Source organism: Ammodytes marinus, assembly GCF_949987685.1.
Source record: "Ammodytes marinus genome assembly, chromosome: 13".
NCBI lineage: Eukaryota > Metazoa > Chordata > Actinopteri > Uranoscopiformes > Ammodytidae > Ammodytes > Ammodytes marinus.
The window spans coordinates 11,816,765-11,836,764 of NC_137217.1; the positions used below are offsets into that span (position 1 = coordinate 11,816,765).

General features: G+C 42.6%; 1 protein-coding gene across 1 annotated transcript in view; it reads left to right on the forward strand.

Moving 5' to 3' along the window:
• LOC307259907 (RNA-binding motif, single-stranded-interacting protein 3-like) overlaps nucleotides 1-20,000 on the forward strand; it is a 115,880-nt gene that overhangs the window by 12,871 nt on the left and 83,009 nt on the right. Inside the window, exon 2 of the mRNA XM_080039977.1 lies at nucleotides 19,702-19,901. Within this exon, the coding sequence (XP_079896103.1) occupies nucleotides 19,702-19,901 (200 nt within the window). The remainder of the gene's footprint in view (nucleotides 1-19,701; nucleotides 19,902-20,000) is intronic.

Sequence of the window (20,000 nt, forward strand, 5' to 3'; positions counted from 1 at the left end):
CCAACAATAATAGTTCATTGGCTAAGTCGCTTGCGGAACTGTCTCTCCACGTTAGTCTCTGTGTGTGTGGGAGACTGACAGTTGAGGGTAAAAATAACATTAAAAAGTGGTTTAAAATACTTTAGGTGCGCTTGATTTAAGTGGAGCCGGCAACAAAACTACGTCAAATTTGGGGACAGTGCATGTAAAACTTGACAATGATTCAGCCCCTCTCGCTTTTTTTTTTATATATTGAACACTTATTCCATTGCTGTTTTAGCCAAGGTTTTAAAGAGCAGCAGAAGCTCTCTAACTCTTGGCAGGTTGTTTTGCGGCAAGGGCTTTAACAATCATTCGTCCTTTTATTGTTAACAGAACCGTGCTCCAAACACTGTCGAACGAGCGGGAGTTCCATGCGGACTGTCACATTCTGGCAACAGCAAAGTAAACTGGCTTAATAAAAGCTATAATAATAATATATAACAATTCACTTTTTTTCCCATTCTGCTTAGTGCTGCCTGAACTCCACTAGCGCCATGCTGACATTTGTGCTGAACCATCGGATGAGACAGAAACATCAGTCTGCTACATGTGCTACAGCGGCAATCTGCATATTTCATTGATTTAACTTCCTGCGTGAATAATTAAGAGTCTGGGAGGCAGCGGCTCCGTGTGCCTGCGTGTTTTGCATCCTTGTATGCACACGCTCAGTTGTCTGGCCTTGTGTATAGCACTTAGCGGGTGCGTGCTGTTTAGTTAGTATGTGTGTACATGTGTCCTCATTTGTGGATGCCATCTTGAGTTCATTAAAAAGGCACTTGTACATTAAGAAGATGGTCCTTTTTTTGTAGTGTGCTACGGGGCATTGGTGCAGTGGTACTACAGCATTAAGTGTACTGACTCTGAGCTTGGCATTGATCTTGGACTCTGGGATTCTTGTGTCTGTGGGTGTTTCTTAAGGGCTCCTGCTGTCATGTGTGCTGTTTTTGGGGTTGGCCTATGAATCGGGGTGTGACGGACTCATTCCAACCTTATTGAATTTGGCTGAGCTGCACCGGATTTCACATAAATCAACCTTCCACTAACATCACTCAGTGCTCTTACAGTCTTTTTTTAATCTCTGTTAGAAATGTTTTCTTTATCTCCTCTTCCTGTTGATATTTCACCCCCCCCCCTCCCCCCGCCCTCTTGAGTATTTATTCCGGCTGATTTTAACTTGCTATGACATGGGTTGGCCACAAAAAACAAAACTGCACATTCCTTATTTTATAGAGAATGGCATTATGATTCAAATGTAAACAAGTTATCCATTGCATACATCAGGTCGGCAATACGTCATCTGGACGGAACTCTCGTGACCACGCCCCCTTTGGGGGCAAAACAATACACAGCGCTCCATTCACTTTGTATTGAATGACACCCGTATTCGGCAAACAAACTTAATAAAAACGTAATACGACATGCCTTTCACAAATACACGTTACTTTCTTTAAAGCCACGGCTCTTGTCTGTCTATACGGGCTGTTTTGGTGAAAAAGTATTGAGTAATTTTCAATATCGAGACAAAACTCTTAACTAATGTATGCTGAATGCTAGGCTAATGTTAGCCTTCTGCTGTAGGCTAACCATAGGCTAACCCTCACGGACGGGAAAAAACACCTCAATATTGAAAATTACTCAATAATTTTTCACAAAAACAGCTCGTATGGACAGACAAGAGTCGTGGCTTTAAAGAAAGTAACGTTTTCTTGTTAAATGGATGTTCGATTACGTTTTAATTAAGTTTGTTTGCAGAAGACAGGTCTCCTTCAATACAAAGTGGATGGAGCGCTGTTCAATGTTTTCCCCCCAAAGGGGGCGTGGCCTGATTGCCGACCTGATGTTTGCCAAAGCCTAAATCCTATTTGTTCCATTGAAAGCCTATAACCAGCGGTGGCTTCATCTCCCAATAGACGGTAACATTATTTAATATACTGTACACTAGTGTTATTTTTCCTCCTTGACAAGCAGCAGAGGATACATTCAGTTAAATAAAAGTGTCAACGTTACTTTACCTGATATATGGACATTGCCACTTTCATTGCTTTATTATAATCCCTGTATTTTCACTTTCCGGGCAGCAGCGTATCCTCAGCGAACCCCCATATTCAATGTAGACTGTAAATACATGCATACATACAGATGTAAATGTACAGCATGTATTTGTATGCAATGAAATCAAGTTTACATACACACATACACACATACACACACACACACACACACACACACACACACACACACACACACACACACACACACACACACACACACAGGAACTGTCAACTGCTAGATTAGATGCAGTGGAGGCACTGAGAACAACAGGAGGAGCATTCAGTGCACTGCTGTGACAGAGAGACTGTCGCACTCTTACCAATACCAACCCTAGAATTATCCTCTCAGCAGAGGTCTTTCTCGGCCCGCCCTGTCTCTCTCGAAAAGAAATCAATGATGTGGGGGACACTGAGGCAGTACGGTGGGAAACCCAACTGCATATGAGGCATGCAATAACTGAAGAGTATTTGTTGTTCTGCGGAGAATACAGAAAGCATGCAAAAGTATGGTGGTATTGTGTAACTACAGACCGACAAATTTAACATGCTGAAAACGACTTGAACATGCTACAATAATAACGGTGCCGACAGCATTTTACGCTTCAGTTTGGCATTACCTCAGAAGCGCCGGAGTGGATTAGACACTGAGGAGACAGAGGTGAAACTGCAACCAATCTTCTTATTGCACTGCAGTAAGTTGATCCAAAGGATTATTTTCAAAAAGTCAATGTATTCCACCAATGGATAGCTGTGACGGAGTACTGTTCAGAAGCATATCTTCTTCCAAAGAGGGGGTTAAGATGAGTCGCAGTTACTTGATTATACAGAAAAGTAGTGGCGTGCATACTTCCAACTGTGCTATATTCATGTACTGTACATGTGGTATGTATTGCTCCCATTCACAGGCACACTGCAGTGGGTACAGCAGCACACTGCCTGTATCCATAAGAGGAATAATACAAACAAAGGAGAAAAACACATCATAGCATAATGGATATTACATAATGACACTGTAAGCCCCCCAGCTTGTGCCCAACTGATATTCTCAAAGACACTAAAGTGGAGCAGGCCCAGGTGGTGTTGGTTGCGGTTTGAAAGGGGGTGTCACAGGATGCTAGGTCAAACAAGTTAAAGCACAACAGCAAAGGAGAGGCAGAGCAACAAAAAAGAAGAAGTAAAGATCAAAGTAAGTGGGGACAAAGGCACAGAGATAAGGTATAAGAGAAGAAAGGGGTGCAGAGGAAAAAATAGAAAGAGCTTCTAAAAAAAGGCTTATAAGAGGAAAGTTGTTTGGATCCAAGATGTACCAACTCCCAAGTGGGTCCAGCAGAGTCAGTAACGCATGCTGCAAAATGCAACTTTTTTCTAACCCATATGACATTTTCCCATCCTGGGTCGTATAGTATCTTCACTATTCACACTAACTTTTCTCATCGGACACTCCTTTCCCTTATATCGCTATATTGCCACAGAAGTACGGTTATTGATTAATCTGGCATGGTATATTTGTGTGCGCTAATGGCTTTTTCTTGCCCAGAGAAGCAAATTCACATTCTAGATTGCAATGCCAAAAGAAAAACAACAAATAGATAAACTTCTGATAAATAGACTCAGACAAGAAGACATCATGTCAGTCGGAAAGCCGTCGTATTTACAGATTATAAATCCCACAGTCCTGACTTCACAACGGTCAATCAGAGACAGGAAGTCTAGCTGTAAAACAGATTGAGTGGCAAACCCCAGACGGAAGGGAAGCGACGCTGACAGAAGTGGAGAGGCAAAACAGAGACAAAGAGGACAGAGGCTCTTGTTTTCTTCCACAGTACAGCCACAAGCTGTTGGTTTCAGTCTGCCAACCTAGCTCAACTTCCTAGCCATAGATAAGCTGTTTGTGTGTGTGTGTGTGTGTGTACATAATTCACAAGCGTAGCCAAATCAAGATCTAAAAGATCAGTGGCACAGAAGAGAACAGGAGTGAGGAAGAATTGGAGCAGAGGAGAGAGGGAAAAGTAGGGGGTGCAAATAGTTAACAAGGATATACAAACGCAATTACAGGTAACCGAGCATGAACTAGTTTATATTCACCCCACACTCACCTGTATGCACGGGCATGTGATCACATACACATTCCCACAGGCCCTCTGTGTAGAAGCCGCTCCTCCCTCTGTTTTCTATATCTCCCTTTAATGGCTCCCATCCCTCCCTCTTTTACTTTCAAGGAAGGGTAATCCCTCTTGTCGCTAATGTGCTGTGACATGTCATGGTACAATAGGATTTGGGAGACTCTATGTATCCTCACGGAGCCGGGCTCTTGCTGATAGCCACGCTGTCTGGGTGATTGTTGGACTGCCGCAACTCTTTGGACTATCTCACTTTTGAAATCTAGTTCTCAAGGGGGAAATGCAGTTCACATTATAAATCCGAGGTGACAATTTTTGGTAACACAAATTTTGGTAAACCACAGTGACAGCATATGGTCGTTAAACATCTCCAAATTAAATGTTTAACAATAAATTCCATCCGATTCATAAATTTAACCTGGCATCAACTGCCCTGACAGATTGATGTGGTGACGTAGGTGACATTGATTTGTATGTCTGACATATACTGTACTGTTGGATGCAATTGACTTTCTGAAAGTGTTTCTCCAAATAACATTTGAAGGAGTGTAAAAAAAATGAAGGTACTTCCCCTAAAAGATTATTAAGGAGAATAAATTATGGGCAATTTCCCTTTTTTACTAAAGAAAATTGGAGAAACAGTAGATTGGCTGATGCCCAAGGAAGGGGTGGTAAATTTCTGCTGTCTCGGTAGTCCTTGTGCCTTGATTTTGTTGGTCTGGCAAGCTGGGAATTTATAATAGAAACCTCATTAGAGTTAGGGATGTGTGTTATAGCTGGAAAAAAAATTATCCGGGTTATATTTATTAAAGGTATAGCGCATTAGCGTATGAAAGGCGATACAATACTGATAGCGTGGTTTTTCTCTTTGGAATCATCCGAGGGCCAAAGTGCTTATCTCAACAACAGAGCTGTGGTGTGAGGATAGTACATGGTGGCAGTAAATGTGCTCATTAACCTTCAGGCACAGACATGATGTTGCCAGAGTGCCTTCAGCTGGGCAGCACTTAGTGACGGCAATGCTGAAAGGGATGAACGTTAGATACACTTTGCATGAGATTTGCTGTGGAATATTCTTTCAGGTTGTGCAGACCATGCAAATTGTTTAATGGTAATGAATAAAAGAGCATCAGACATATACAAAACAAATAAAAATGAACATCAGTTATATTAATCAAGCTCTTCACTTAACATCCCACGGTTTAGAACACACACGTAAATGGTCCTGTCTTTCCGATTTAGATATGTTTTCATACTGTACTCAGAAGCGCCCACACCTCCCCGTGAGGGACATCTTACAGGGTTCACAAGCAGAAAAAAACAACAACTCTGAACACGATGTGCTGACTACTGTAGATTCAAAAGAAGCAGTTTAGACATGTGTCTGCAAACGGTGGCTTGCGCCATTTTTTTTTCTTTCAGTTTTAGGTTTTAAAACTACAAAATCTCTTTGAATATTGGCACAGAGAGGGCTGCGTTTAAACAGGCTCTCGCTGGAATTAGAAATAAGAACATATCGCGGTCACGGGGGCTATTACATAATGACTTGCCTTCCGAATTGTCTCATGATTGTTCAAACTGTAGTGAAGCCTCGAGTCTTGAAGAGGCAAATTCAATTCACTCAATTCCCGGTTTCCTCTGCGCCAAGTCAAGCCCTAAATCATCAAAATGAATGACTTTAATCCAAGCCATGCAAAAAGCCCCCGACGCTGCTGCACAGAGCATCTTCCTCCAGCTCAACGCAGATTACAATCCAAATGAGCCGAGTGTTTATCTAGCTAACGAGCGTGCGAGTGGGCTAAAGTCTTGTCGACTTGATTCGCCGTAAGATTTGTTTTGAGAGCGTGACAGCCAGTTGTGACACAGATAGACGCTGAGGAAGTGTCACGCCCAGGTTGATGAGACAGAGGGCTTTGGCAGGCCCCGCTGTCGCTGCTTTGGCTGACTGTGTTATATACCTGGAGGGAAACCTTGACGCTGCCGCCGCTATACACTGTGGCCAATTTAGCTTGAGCACAGCTGCTAAGAGGCTCCCCGAGGTGTGTGTGTGTGTGTGTGTCAGGATTAAGCTACGATACCAATTAAAGCCTCTGACTGGTTTTTAAAAGGATAAATTATTAACAGCAGAAGTGACCTCTCTGGTGGCCTTTCGTGCCTCCTCCGCCACTCTCCTCTCGTCTCCCATCGTCTCCACCCTTCCTCTACTTTCAAACCTGTGTAGCTTCCTTCACAATGTCTTCTCTTTCTCTGCCTTTTTTTGCGTCTGTCTTTTATTCTCTGAGGTCCTTCTTGTCTCACTATTTTACCATTTGGTATTGGTGTCCCTTGTGCAACCTCTAATACGTTATGATTTTATTTGAAATCTTTTGATACTTGAAAAATCTGCTTTTATGTTGAGCTTCCCCTTAACTTGCAAAGCTATCATCTTCTAAAAACAAAAGAGAGAGAAGGAGCAGCAAAGGCCGAGATATGCTCCATTAGCAAAGCATATTCCAGAAAGATTTCTCGTTGTTTACTCCATCGCCTCTGTCTAACTCGCGTCGGTTCACTGTAATAGTTCTGTTTCAAGATGTGTGTTCCCTTCACCGAATACTTGTGTGTATTTATGCCTCCAGGATACAGTTGTGCTTGATTGTTGCTCCATGCAGCTGCATTCCCCCCGCTCTTTTTTTTTCAGCCTGTGCTCAATAGCAAAAGCATGTTAGCCGGTAATGGATACTTTTAACCTTTTCCAGGTAATTTGATCAGACCTTTAAATCAATCCGAGCACACGCAAAGTCTGGGTAATGATCGGTGAATACATCGAGTGCTGCTCTCACTGTTCAACCATTGTTTTTTAAAGGGGGGCGAACCATGTCTCTTTGTGATTTGATGGATGGTTCAATACTGCCTTCTGAATTATAAATGTAGAGCCACCGTGTATCATCTCTCACAGGGACAAAAGAGGAGTGAGAATTGACCTAAATGAATTTAACGCCGCGGTGGCTTTGTGCTAACCATTCAGTATTTTCCTGCAAATGGAATTTCCTGTGGAAAATGGCCTCACTCTATTATATTGGTCCAGAGGCTCGTCATAATCCAGATGCACTTTGTTTTTTGGTAGTTGACTCTTTTAACAAACTGTTGGAACGATGGCGCGCAGCAATATAAATTTCAACAGTAAACGTGTGTTGGGTGGAAGTGCATTTCAGCATGACAGTCCCAAGTGCCAAATCATTAGGGCCTAACTCGTATCATGTGTGTGTCAGATTCTTTAACTTTTTTTCCCCTTCTCCTTAGCCTGGCCAGCTGTGTTATTTATTACTCATTGCCACGATTTCTTACATTTTTCCGTCTGATCTTCCACCTGAGAAATAAAAAAAACAACATTATAATTTGACTGAGCTCTACCTTTTGTTACGATGCCCCTGTTATGGATTTTCCCTCCAGACATCCTCAGGTCATCATCTGATCTCAGTCAGCGGCCTTGGATTCCGCTCAATATTCTCCCACACTCTGATCTCCTCCTCCCTCCCTCCCTCTATCCTTCTAGCCGTCCTCTCTTATTCTCTCGTTCCCTGAGTATTTGCTCCTCTCAGATTGGATGAAGGAATTTAATTAGGGCCAGGACGGAACGAGGGACCCGGTGAAGGAAGGAAGCAGAGTAATAATGAATGGTCAGTGACCCAGAGAGCACACAAGGTAAAGATAAGTGTGTTGAAAAAATCAGACATGGTCGATCCGAAGGCATATTGAACCTTGTTACCACATTGGACCAGACTGTATGGATGTTGGTGCTGCATTGACGCGGCAACATCGCTTCACTTACAAGTGAAAATACAGGTAAACCCCTGAAGTACCCGTGCTCACATGAGTTAAATAATCTATGTGCCGCAAATGCCTACCCAATCCATTATGTTATAACTATGCTTTTTGTTTGCAACCATCTCACTGAGAGAGATGGAGTTACCTGCAAAGAGGAGTTATTGTTTACAGTTTGGTTTTCATATGACTTCCATTAACATAAATTATGGGGAATGGAATACATCAACCGTAGATTTGTTTTACAGTGCAGCTCAGCTGTCTCCAGTTGTTGAGTGCCAAAATACATCCTACAGTTGTAGGGAGACGGATGGATGTGCATTTTTTTCACATTTGCATATTCTCAGCTTAACAATGTAAAAGAAAGTGAATGGTTTCCAACAGTTCCAATATACAGTAGATTCATAAATCATGGTAATATTGTGAATTTTCCTTCAAATGAAAAATAATAGACTATAAGAGCTTTTGTCGCTAGTGGCAGGTAATACATTAGGTAAAGTAGTGTCTCTTGAGTTTGCTTGCTAGTGGCAACCTGTTGGAAGGATTGTTGTTTCATTTCTACGGAATTTTTTTCTAAATGTCAGCGTTGAGGCCTACAACGTGTTTCTGCTAATTATAAAAACACTGCAGACTAAGAGGGTGAACTTTATTTCTGCTGAAAGTGTTTGGGTAAAATACTGCCATTGTTGATTGCTTTAAGATCACTTTTTGTTATGCACGGCTTCAGAGAAGTGCTAGCTTAGCTGTGGACTCTTTGTCTTGTTATATAGTATAACAGGTGTATCTCAAGTCTCCATTTATGTTTCGAAGTATCTAGTCCGATTAATGTTGAAGTGCATTTAAAAAAAAAAATTGTGTTTGAGTGTGTTACGGTGCTGACTAGAAATTTGATGGTTCATTTCAAGGGATTTCATTCTGGTACACAATACATCTGAACAGCAATATTAACCAATATGAGGTAATATAGACTGGCAGTGACCCTACTGTGCTTATATATAACTTCCACCTTTGCAACAGACTTTTACAATGCATAATCTATTCACCAGCACCTAATATTATTTTTTAGCTGCCTGTTATGTGATAAATTGCCATTCCTATTTCTGTAGACTTGTGTGCCCACGTTATATGCTGGTTGCCATGACCTGTGATGTTGCTAAGCTCATAGAGACATTTTAATTGATTCACTAATGAGGGTACACCCCCCCCCATCCCCTATCCAACACACAAGTGCACACATACAAACACACACACACACACACACACACACACACACACACACACCTGCAAATTGTAATCTTTTTAGCTTCTCATTGTAGCAGTGAGAAGACAAAACCAACACAACCTCCCCCCCCCACACACACACACACACACACACACACACCGGTCCTTATCATTTTCCGCTTCTCATTGTCGCCTTGCAGAAACATTATTCTGTCTGCACACTTATTCTATAGTCTCCATTCTTTGACCTGACGCTATATAAGCATCCTGTCTTCATTCTTTTGCCCTCTTATTCTGATGGTAATTTGACTGCCTGAAAAGGCTGGCAGAGGATTGTTCTGTCTCATTCAACAGAATACAGTAAAAAAGTCATTCCTGGGGATTAAAATAAAAAAGCTCTGCAGTGGATTTCCTGGCCTCTCCGTTTGTCGTCTCAGCGGTTGCCCGCCGGCCCCCTGTTCATATGCTAATGAGCTAGAGCTTGATTGTTTCCTCATATTTTAATCTCCTGCGCTGCGTTAGAGGAGGTGCGTGTGTGTGTGTATGTGTGTGTGTGTGTGTGTATGTGTGTGTGTGGCCTAGAAGTGGTGAGGAGTAGTGAGGAGAGAAGCTGCATTTTTTGACTGGGACAGCGAGAGAGGTGAGGGACACGAGACGGCAGGATGATATTATTAATATGCACGGAGGAGACGATGAGTTAAAAAGGGATAGAAATGCAGCAGGTAGGGAAATACAGTGCACCCTAAAAAGGAGACATCCCCAGTTGATTAGCACTGCAGTGACAAAGAAGTGGAGCTACTGCTGTTCAGATCCTGCAATACTCAAAGCCTCCGGAAGCCTGGTCTAAAATAGTAAAAAATTCATTTACGATATCAAAGTTGGGTCTCAATAAGCTCTTGCAAAAATCTGATCTAAAATGAATATTCATAAATGTTAGATAACTTATTAGCTTTTTACTGTATAGACTGTTTGACAGGACTGTGTGGGCGTGGCAGTATCAAACGGTCACCATTGCATCAGTCATTGTTTTTATAGAATGTTTGTGCAGAGAACAGCCATGATTGGTTCAAAATACTTATTGCGTAATAAGGACCAGAGCTCAGCCCGCCTCAACTAAACCAACATTTTTGTAAAGTTTATCAAACTTAAATTTGATCTTTAATTTGGAATGATAAATATGCCTTAATCTTTTCAGAAGCTTACTATCATGCAAATAAACTCCCCAAATGAAATACTTCGTAGGATTGTGTGGATTTGGGTTTACAGTGGGTTTTAACATTGCTTCATTTTCAACTTTAAAAGAGTCACTGAAGAACAATGGACCTGACTCCATACTTTCCCCTCTTATGGGTTTGTATAAATCCAATCATGCGCCAGTCTGCCTTGGCTCATCATGCATATACTGCAGGGTGGAAGCTGACCAAAGGGCAATGAGAGGAGGAGCGAGAAAGACTTTCTTGAATAAACTAACGTACCATTTGCATAAATATACATAATAAAAGAGCTTTGTGCAAAGCTGCTCTTCAATATGCATGCTTTTCCCCCCCTTTTTGTAACTTGCATGCTAGAGGTCATGCAATTAAGAGAGAAAAATGTAGCACAGGATTTTTTTTAATATACTGAGAGGAGGAGGAAAACTCATTGCGGTGGGCTTTGAAGTATAATGCAGTGGAGTGATTTTTCTTGGACGTCACTCAGGAAGCATTTTTTTTTCTCTTTTTAGGAAGAAAGTGCAAGGTCAGCTGCTTGGTATATTTGTTACTGTGATTGTTGCAGACAGCAAAGGCGGTGCATATGTAAGAAAAATACCTTCAGCTAAGACTTCAATCTGAGCCATAGTGTGCATATATCATATCTCTAACATAAAGTGTATGCATTGCTTTGGTTTTAAAAGGTTTAGGAAAAGTAAATAAAATCCCTACATGGCCAAAGAAAAAGCACAAACTTACTAATATATATATATTTTAAATAAATAAAAAAGAAGTGTACTAACAACTTTATTGAATTCAACCTCTAGCATTAAATTACATGAACGCACAAATGCACATACAGAATATACAATACCCATATAGACACAGTTGTTGCACACATTCGTATTGACGGCCTCACACACACACACACACACACACACACACACACACACACACACACACACACACACACACACACACACACACACACACACACACACACACACACACAGCCTTTACCCCTTAACCCCTACAACAATAGCCGCTCACAGCCTTATGCACATTCAAATCAATCTCTCGTTAAACAGCTTGCCTATAAACTCTCCCACACAGCCTTCACCCCCCCCCCCCCTCTCTCTCTCTCTCTCTCTCTCTCTCTCACTCTCTGACCTTCCCCGAAAGTCCCGGCCACAGGAATTCCTTGAGAGTTCAGCGACTCACCACAGTCTCTCTCCATCATCTCCTTATCTCCCACTAGGTCAGTCAGGACCAAACCAATCCCCAGACTGGATGTCCTCTCTGGGGATGTTTGTGCAACGTGTTTATGACGGCCCCAAGTGTTGTTGATGCTGTTGTTGCCCATGTTATAACAAGAAAGGTAGAGAGACGGCGGGGGCGCACGCCATTTTACTGGTAAAGCAACCCAGACCAACTGATCTTCTGAGGAGACAGAGTGGAGGAAGAGGGAAAATGGGGACCGTGGGAGTGAGTGAGAGAGGACAGGAAGTTAGGGGAGAGGTGAGAGATAAACACCAAGTCCAGAGAGAATTAATTGTAATGGCGGATGTATGAGCATGCAAGAGAAATCAGTATTCGTTAAAGTGACTCTCATCAATCCACTAGTTGCACAATGGTGGAATTAAGAATGTATTTTTGGAAGAGCTCATCGCATGGGGTTATATTATGTTATACCAGGATGAGCGATTTTACCAGTATTTTTTGTACATGTGTTGCAATATTTATGCTTTTTTTCTTCTTCTTTCAAATCCAGTTAAATATATTAATAGCATTTCATCTTTCATTAGATTTTAAGTGCTGGTTCAAATGCGGTGGTTTCTTGTTGCGCTCTCCCTTTGATGAGAAATGAAATAGGCCGTGCAGACTATATTCTGAAAGGTCAACAATTGTAATTGAAGTGATCTTTTCTTTTTTTCCATACTGATTGCCCTCCCAATGATCTTAAATGTAGGCTGATGAAACTTGCAGAAACATCGGGTAAAAGATGATAGCCGATTATTTCGCACTCAAAAATACTGCAGAGTGAAGAACTTTAAACTGCCTTAAATTACAATAATTGTGGTTGTATTAGCTCGAGGGTATAGTTAAATCTCATATTACTCTTGTAAAATGTAGCGGGTTGGTCTGGTATGTTTTTGTCCACCGTCTAATTACCCCAATCACAAAGACTGATATTTGACATTATACAGTATTTTAACTGCACATTGGTTCAGGTACCTTATCCCAACAGGCAAGAAGTCTTTTAGAAGTCTTACATTTACCTTAATGACATATGCAGACACTGTGGGCTGTATGATTGCCTTAATGCTTAGCAACTCAATTACCCGTTCACCTCTAACTTGCCAAAGGCTTTTTTTTCTGGAATTCCTACCTTCTCATGGAACTGAACTTAAAACCCTTAAAAGGCTTGATTCCAACATACACATCATTTATTATACCTCTCTACACTACACATTCCTAAACTTGACACTTGGAAACCTGTAAGTATCCTGTATTGGATATCATTAGGCTGGTCTCCAAGAGGGGCTATTTATACCTGTCCACAGTATTAACTGAACTTGCTGCAGTGTCCTCTGCCCCTCTGAACATAAATATGCCATTTTCTCTCCTTCCGTTTATTATTTGGTGTCCGTAGTTATGTCGTTCCGAAAAGATGATTTGTTGAATTTTCAAGGTTTCCGACAGAAGCAAATAGCCGAGGCTTAATTTAGCTTGCTTTTGTAATCTCGAAAACCGGGGAAGGTATATTGGGAGCCATGTTTTCCATTCCAATGTATTCATAAGCTCTTCCTTAAAGCCCTTCCGCTGCTGTGTTTAGCGGCACACAGAGAGTAAGGGAGAGAATCTCAGCGCTGGACCCAAAAATAGCCTCGCATTCTTTCCTTCTGTGTTTCAGGAAGTGTCAGAAGAGGCCGGAACAAGCCGCCCTCCCGTGCCCCCATCCTCTTTCCCCTCATCTTTCCTCACTCACTTCTCCTCGTCAGCCGTCCCTTCTTTCACCGTCGCTCCCTTGTTTTTTCTGCCGCCGTCCCTTCCTTCCTACCTTTCACCCAAAGCTCACCCCTCTCTGGGACCCTGCAACCTTTCTTCCTCCACTTTGTACTTTCCTTTTAGTGACTCTTTCCATCCCTTCATCCATAATGGACTCACACACTCAATACAGCTTGTTTATGCATGCTTACACCAGTGAGACATTTTGTGTTGCATCAAATGCAAAGCACTCGGCCAAGCAGGTCGCCAGAAATGAGTCTTGTGAAATGTTAAGAACAGTTATAGTAGCTGATGAATGGACCTGTTGTTGGCTATTATTACTGCAATCTCTCAAGCCGTGTTTCTGTCTCACACTCGCTGTGTGTCATTCTGCCTGTCTTTGTATCGCTCCCTTGCCCGAACAGAGATCAATTTGCATAGATAGAAAAAAAGCAAAGCACAGAGCTTCAGTATGCAATAATGAAATCCCAAAAAATAGTAGAAACAGGCGAGGAGGCTGACAAGAGGGCTATCGAAACCATACTTCTAAGTGTTACTGAGAGTGCAACATCCATACTTTGTACTAGCTATGCCCGTAGAACCACACGTTGAGCAAAGACGCAAAAATAAGGCCAACACAAGCAAGTTTTTAAAAAAGAAAAGGAGATTTGACATTTGTTGGGTTCAATAATGTGAAAGATTGCAAATAAAACATCAGTTAGATTCTTATGGGGATGGGCCACCATAAACAGAACAGCTTCTATATGCCTTGGCATTGAGTATACAAGTTCTAGGAAGCGTCTGCATTAGTTACGTTTCCTTATTTATAAAGGGGTTTTCCTTTACAGTAGTTTGTCACCCTTCAACATAAAAGATTAAGATTGAAGGCAACAGCAAAAAGATTTACAGTATGTCATGGATAAGGCCTGTATGTCTACAAAGACGAACAACAGCCCTCTATTACCTGTTCAGCGGGATACAAATTATGTTAGTAGGCTACAGTTGTGCTGTACCCTACTGCAATAAATACAATAAGTCATACATTTAAAGATGTGCCTTGTCATAGTGTCTTGAGAATAAGCGATTTGAACCGTTTTTCTTTGTTTTTCAGCCTTCTCTGCACTTCCCTGTCTTATCAAATATACAGTATGCTCCTCAGGTAGTCAGCAGTAAGCACATATATGACAAGCGGCAGAAATGTTTTGCGATGGGGGCTGCTGTACACAGGCTCAGCCGTGCGTGAAATCTACAAAAACCCTGTGAGTTTGTTTGCTTTGTGTGACAGTTTGTTTCGCTGCCTCTGAGCCTTCATCCCACTGTGAGAGCTGCTCCGCTGTACTAAGTGTGTCAACAATACCAGCTGAGAGGCAGCCTTCAGTCCACACACTCTGACAGCACAGTAATCCCTAAAAGAGAGAAAGAGGGGAGGGAGGGAGAAATATAGGGAGAGAGAATCTGGCAAGGGGAAAAGAGCGAGAGATTGAGCGATGGTGGAGTCAAATTTGACAGTGAGCGAGAGAGGGTGAAGGCAGGACAAAGTCGGGTTGCCAGAGAGAGAGAGAGAGAGAGAGAGAGAGAGAGAGAGAGAGAGAGAGAGAGAGAGAGAGAGATATTTCAATGTTTCAAAGGATTTCCCTATCACACTCTCTGACACATTACATACGCAGCTCACTATCGGCGCGACCCTGACAGCTGCACAAATTGGCTGAAAAGGGTTTCCTAGGCAAGTCCTTTGATCAGGTGTGTGTGTGCATGTGTCTGTGTGTCTGTATGTGTGTGTTGTGTCAGCAAGTGAGGGGAAGGAGTGAGATTTTGTGCGTCGGTGCATACCTGGACACCTGAATGTGTGTGTGAGTGAACAAGGGCTCATTTCTGCTCCAAATCATTGTGCAATGAGATGAATGCACATAGACAGTGTGTGTGTGTGTGTGTGTGTGTGTAGATGCCAGCCTGTTCATGTGATTGTATGTGTTTGTACTGATATTGTGTTTGAAAGCATGCCATGTGTGAAATGTGTCTTATCTTGGGCACGTTATAGTCGTATTCCATTTCTCTCACAGGTGAAGCCTGCAGGTTTTTTTTATTTGTTTCTGGCACTCTCCATTAAACATGTGTCCATGTTCATTTTCAGGGGTGGTCGGTAAACAACCTATTGTTAAAAGGCTCTTGTCGACACAGTTCAGGCTTTGAAGCAGAGAGGTTTTCATTATCACGATCACAGACAAACACATACACACACGCATTCACAAACACAAACACACAAAAACACACACACACATAAACACAAACACGCACAGCTTCTCTGGTGGAGTTTGCCATTTGAAGCTTCGCTCATTGTTTTTTTTATAGCGGCTGAAAACCTGCTTTCGATACAAATACATGTTCAGGATTCTAGAGTTAACCTTTTCCTGTCACTACTGAGGGCACTTACACACCTGATAGTCCGCCTCTAGTTCTCTTCCTTAATTAGCACCAGATCCAAGAATTATACATTATGTTTTTCACCAGATCTTCTTGTTTCATCTGGTCCGATGAGTTGGTGAAGCAAACCAAAATGCTGCGGAATAAGCCACTTAAGAACGTTCTCTTCACTCATTGGTCAGATGTTTCTAGGGCGGGAGCTACAAATTAGTCTTGAACTGCTTAACAATTGGCCAGAATGTCTATGTAGAAAAACAACCAAGAAAAACTACAGAAGTAGATTGTCCTAAATTGCATACTACGGGAGCTTGTTTATTGCAAAAGATAAGATTTAGTCGGCTCACGTTCTCACCACAAGTGAGTTTTGTATAGAAGCATACCGAGACCAACTCTTCAACAAGGTCTCTGTACGAATGTTTGGCCCACATTTGGTGCACACCAGTGAACGATTTATGTGTTCGCACCTGCCCCAATGAACCACAGCAAATGTGGAAACAAACATTGAGTTTCCTTTCAATGAACCCAAACCCTGCATGTGTGAAAACGCCCTTTTAAGGTGCGAACACACCAAACGCGTTGGGTGCGGTGGCCAAAGCGACCAACGCACCTAATCTGGCGCTTGGTCATTTTGTGTCAAAAATGGTTCAACGCGCCCAACGCTACGCAGCTAGTCTCCCCCGATATATTTATTCCCCTAATCAACCATGGCTGCGATCAGACCCGACCCGACACAACAGCGTTCATGTCCGCACAGAAACAACAACAACCCGGCCAACAATTGTGCCAAAAGACAAATAAACAGCAACTGAACGGAACAAATAGCCTTAAAACAGCATTACAGATTCACGCCACTCGGAAATGAACATAAACAGCAAGGCAGCACCATACCAAACACATTTACAGCAGCATTGTGCGCAGGGCAGTAGAAAATAAAGGCAAGTAGCCTACATTACCCTACATGGCTGTGACGGGACCGTGGCTGGCGTAGATATAGGCATACACACCGGTGCTTCGCTGTACTCGTTGTGAAAGTTCCCCAGACTTAGCCGTTATGTTTGGGTTCATTATATGGAGGTGGTGGCCGCACACAACCAGGTGAGTTAACTAACGCTATCCGACCGGTGCTAACTTGGTTTATCGGCTAAAGCACAGCCGCACATATTCACTGAATTAACCAGGAAGCCCATTCTCCTGGCTCACTTTCCCCACGTCTTCTAACCCAACCCGAGCGGCTTCATATCACCAGCCAGCCGCAAATACATTTCCTACTCGGTGTTTCTCAGCCTCTGTGTTGTCCTCCCACCGTGCCGATGTCCGTGACGTCGGGTCAAGCTCACCGCTGATTGGCCAATGCGGCTAAACGTCACGCGATGGAGCGTTAAAAGTTAAATTTTTTGAACTTGCGCAGTGGTGCGATGGTGCGGTGGCGCTTTGGTAACGCGGCTACCGCGCCCAAAGCACCGCTTTACCGCGGCCAACGCATCATCGCGCCTAAACCAATGGTGCCCTATGCAAAAATAGGATTTTTCAACGCCGCCACCGCACCCAACGCGTTTGGTGTGTTCGCACCTTTAGTCATGTCAAGGACATATTGCAATTGTATTTTATAAGACCATGGAATACCATCAAGGAGGTAGTGAAGTTGCCACATATCTACCATTAATCTACCAGGAATGTTTGGTTGCGTGTACTTGCTGGATGATTTTCCATTGCATCGCAGAATAAGTTGAGTAAGGTTTAATTTAGGACCCTTTGTGTTGGTACCCCCACTGCGTCCATGGACTGGCTCTTTTCAAATGATTCAAAAGGGCTGCACATTTTCGAAGTCTGAGTTTGTTTGTACACAAATGACAAGCTATTCCTAATGAATGGAGAAAACCCCTTTGTTGTCTCTATCCTGGTGACATTTAGGGCTGCAACAGATTGAATGAATAATGAGTATTATTGTTATGAATTCATCCATCAACATGATTGTCAATGAATGGTTTGATCTATAAAATGCCAGAAAGCTGAAAAAATGCCCGTTATAATTTCACAGCCCAAGAAGATATCTTCAATTGTCCAGTTGTATCACTTCAACGGTCCAAAACCCCAAAATACTCAATAAACAGCTTTGTTTTATAAATGATGTTAGAGAGATGAATTGCTAATCAAACTTGTTTGTGATATATCTCCCGCTGATTGAATCATTTAGTCAGTCATTTTATCAAAATTGACATTAGTTAATTCTATCAATTGTTTTTACGGCAGTAGCTTGCAGACCCAGGGACAATATTTTCTCAGTGAGCATGCATATGCTGTTGGAAAAAATGCCAAATTGCAAATAAAAGAGTTTTAGCAGACTACTGTGATATTATTGCGTGTAAGTCTAGCCTTCTTTCATCTCTGTACTTTGTCACAAATCTGTTGAAGTGTGTGGGCTCATTCTGTTGGTGTAAAGCACTGGCCTGAAAATGACACTTCTCTACAGGCGCCATATCTCCTCTTTTTTTTACTGCTGCATGTCTGCTGTGCATGTGTTGAATCCTGTTAGCGGAGACTACCAGAGCTGCCAGTGTGCTTGTGCGTGTGTGTGTGTCAAAAATTGTGTGCCAGTTGAGGGAAGTGTAGGTAATGGATTAATATCAGAGCTGGCTCGCGCTGCACAGCGCGGTGCGATGACAACCTGTCATTATCACACACACACACACACACACACAAAGTCGCACACGCTCACTTGCATTTGAGTACACAAGTGCACATACACCCGCTCTAATACAGAATATATCTAAGCACATACACCTCCTTTTCTCAGCTTTCGGCTTCCCTTCCCTCCACTCTTTTTCCCTGTCTCTCTACCTGTCATTGTTGCACACATGGCCTGTGATCATCTCAAACTGCAGCAGGCTCTTGACATTGTTCCATTCTGTTCCCTGCAGTGGGACCAATGCTGAGACCACATGTCTTTGTCGAGGCCAGTGTGTGTTGTTGTTTTGCTCCAAACATCAAGAAAGCAGACACTAGTGTTCATATGAGCCATCTGGCTTGTTTACTTCCTGCAAACTTAACCCAATAGTATGCCTGAGGCAGCGGGCAGGCAGGGGTTGGGGTGCACTCTGAAACCATCAGTTCTAAACACTCTTTAATCCTCGCACTGGCCATCCTCCCTGCCAGAAATGGTCATCTTATTAAGTCAGCATTGAGCTGTGTAAGTATACAGTGCAAGGCCCATAGGAAACATTTGAGTTAGTTAGGATGGGTAGAGGGGTAAAGGGGGGTAAAGGGCTCAGGCCAGGATTAAACACTGGATGGCCTGGTTTGTGCAGCCATAAGAGGATGCTTGGGAGAAACTTCTCAACGTGCATAGTGAACGAGTTAAGTGATCATACATATCTTATTCAGTTCTAGACTAAATGACCTATGAGGGACACATGTTATGCTCAAAACCATTTGTACATTGACACTTTCACAAAGCCGCCAATGGCTACAGCAGGCCACTACTGTCACGATTGAAGGCACTACTGACTGAATTGTCAACACTGCTACGATGCGGCAGAGCCGGTTATTGTAATTGAAACAAGCCCCAGTAGTAAAACTTGCTTCCATGATCATAATGAGGGATACTAATTACACATATCCTGCTTCCTCAATTTGATGTGCTTCCTGCAATGAATCGAGGTATTGGTCTTGGGTGAAATGCAGAAAGAGATGATTCAAAAGGGGTGTGAGTTTGGTAGAAAGATGGTACTTTGAGTACAGGACTTATAAAGGGAAGATATTTGAAAACTACATTTTACAGTTTTGTGTCATTTGTGATGATAATGGCTCAGAATAGGACAGTAGGAGGAATATTAGCATTGCGTTGTGACCTTAAATGACCCTTAATTTTCTCTCTCTCCGTCTGTGCAGCAGTCCTATGCTCCTCCCCCTCAGCCTATGGCTCCGCCCAGCCCAGGGAGCACAGGAGGAGGAGGGGGGCACCACCATGGAGGAGGAGGGGGGCACCACCATGGAGGAGGGCTGATGGAGCAGCTCAGCAAGACCAACCTGTACATCAGAGGCCTGCCACCTGCCACCACTGACCAGGACCTCATCAAACTCTGCCAACCGTGAGTTCCATACGCATTCAACTCAAATTATGTAGTGTTTTTTTTTGTTTTTTTTTATAACTTTCTTTTTTAATTTTAGACAGGAACAAATTTGTACAT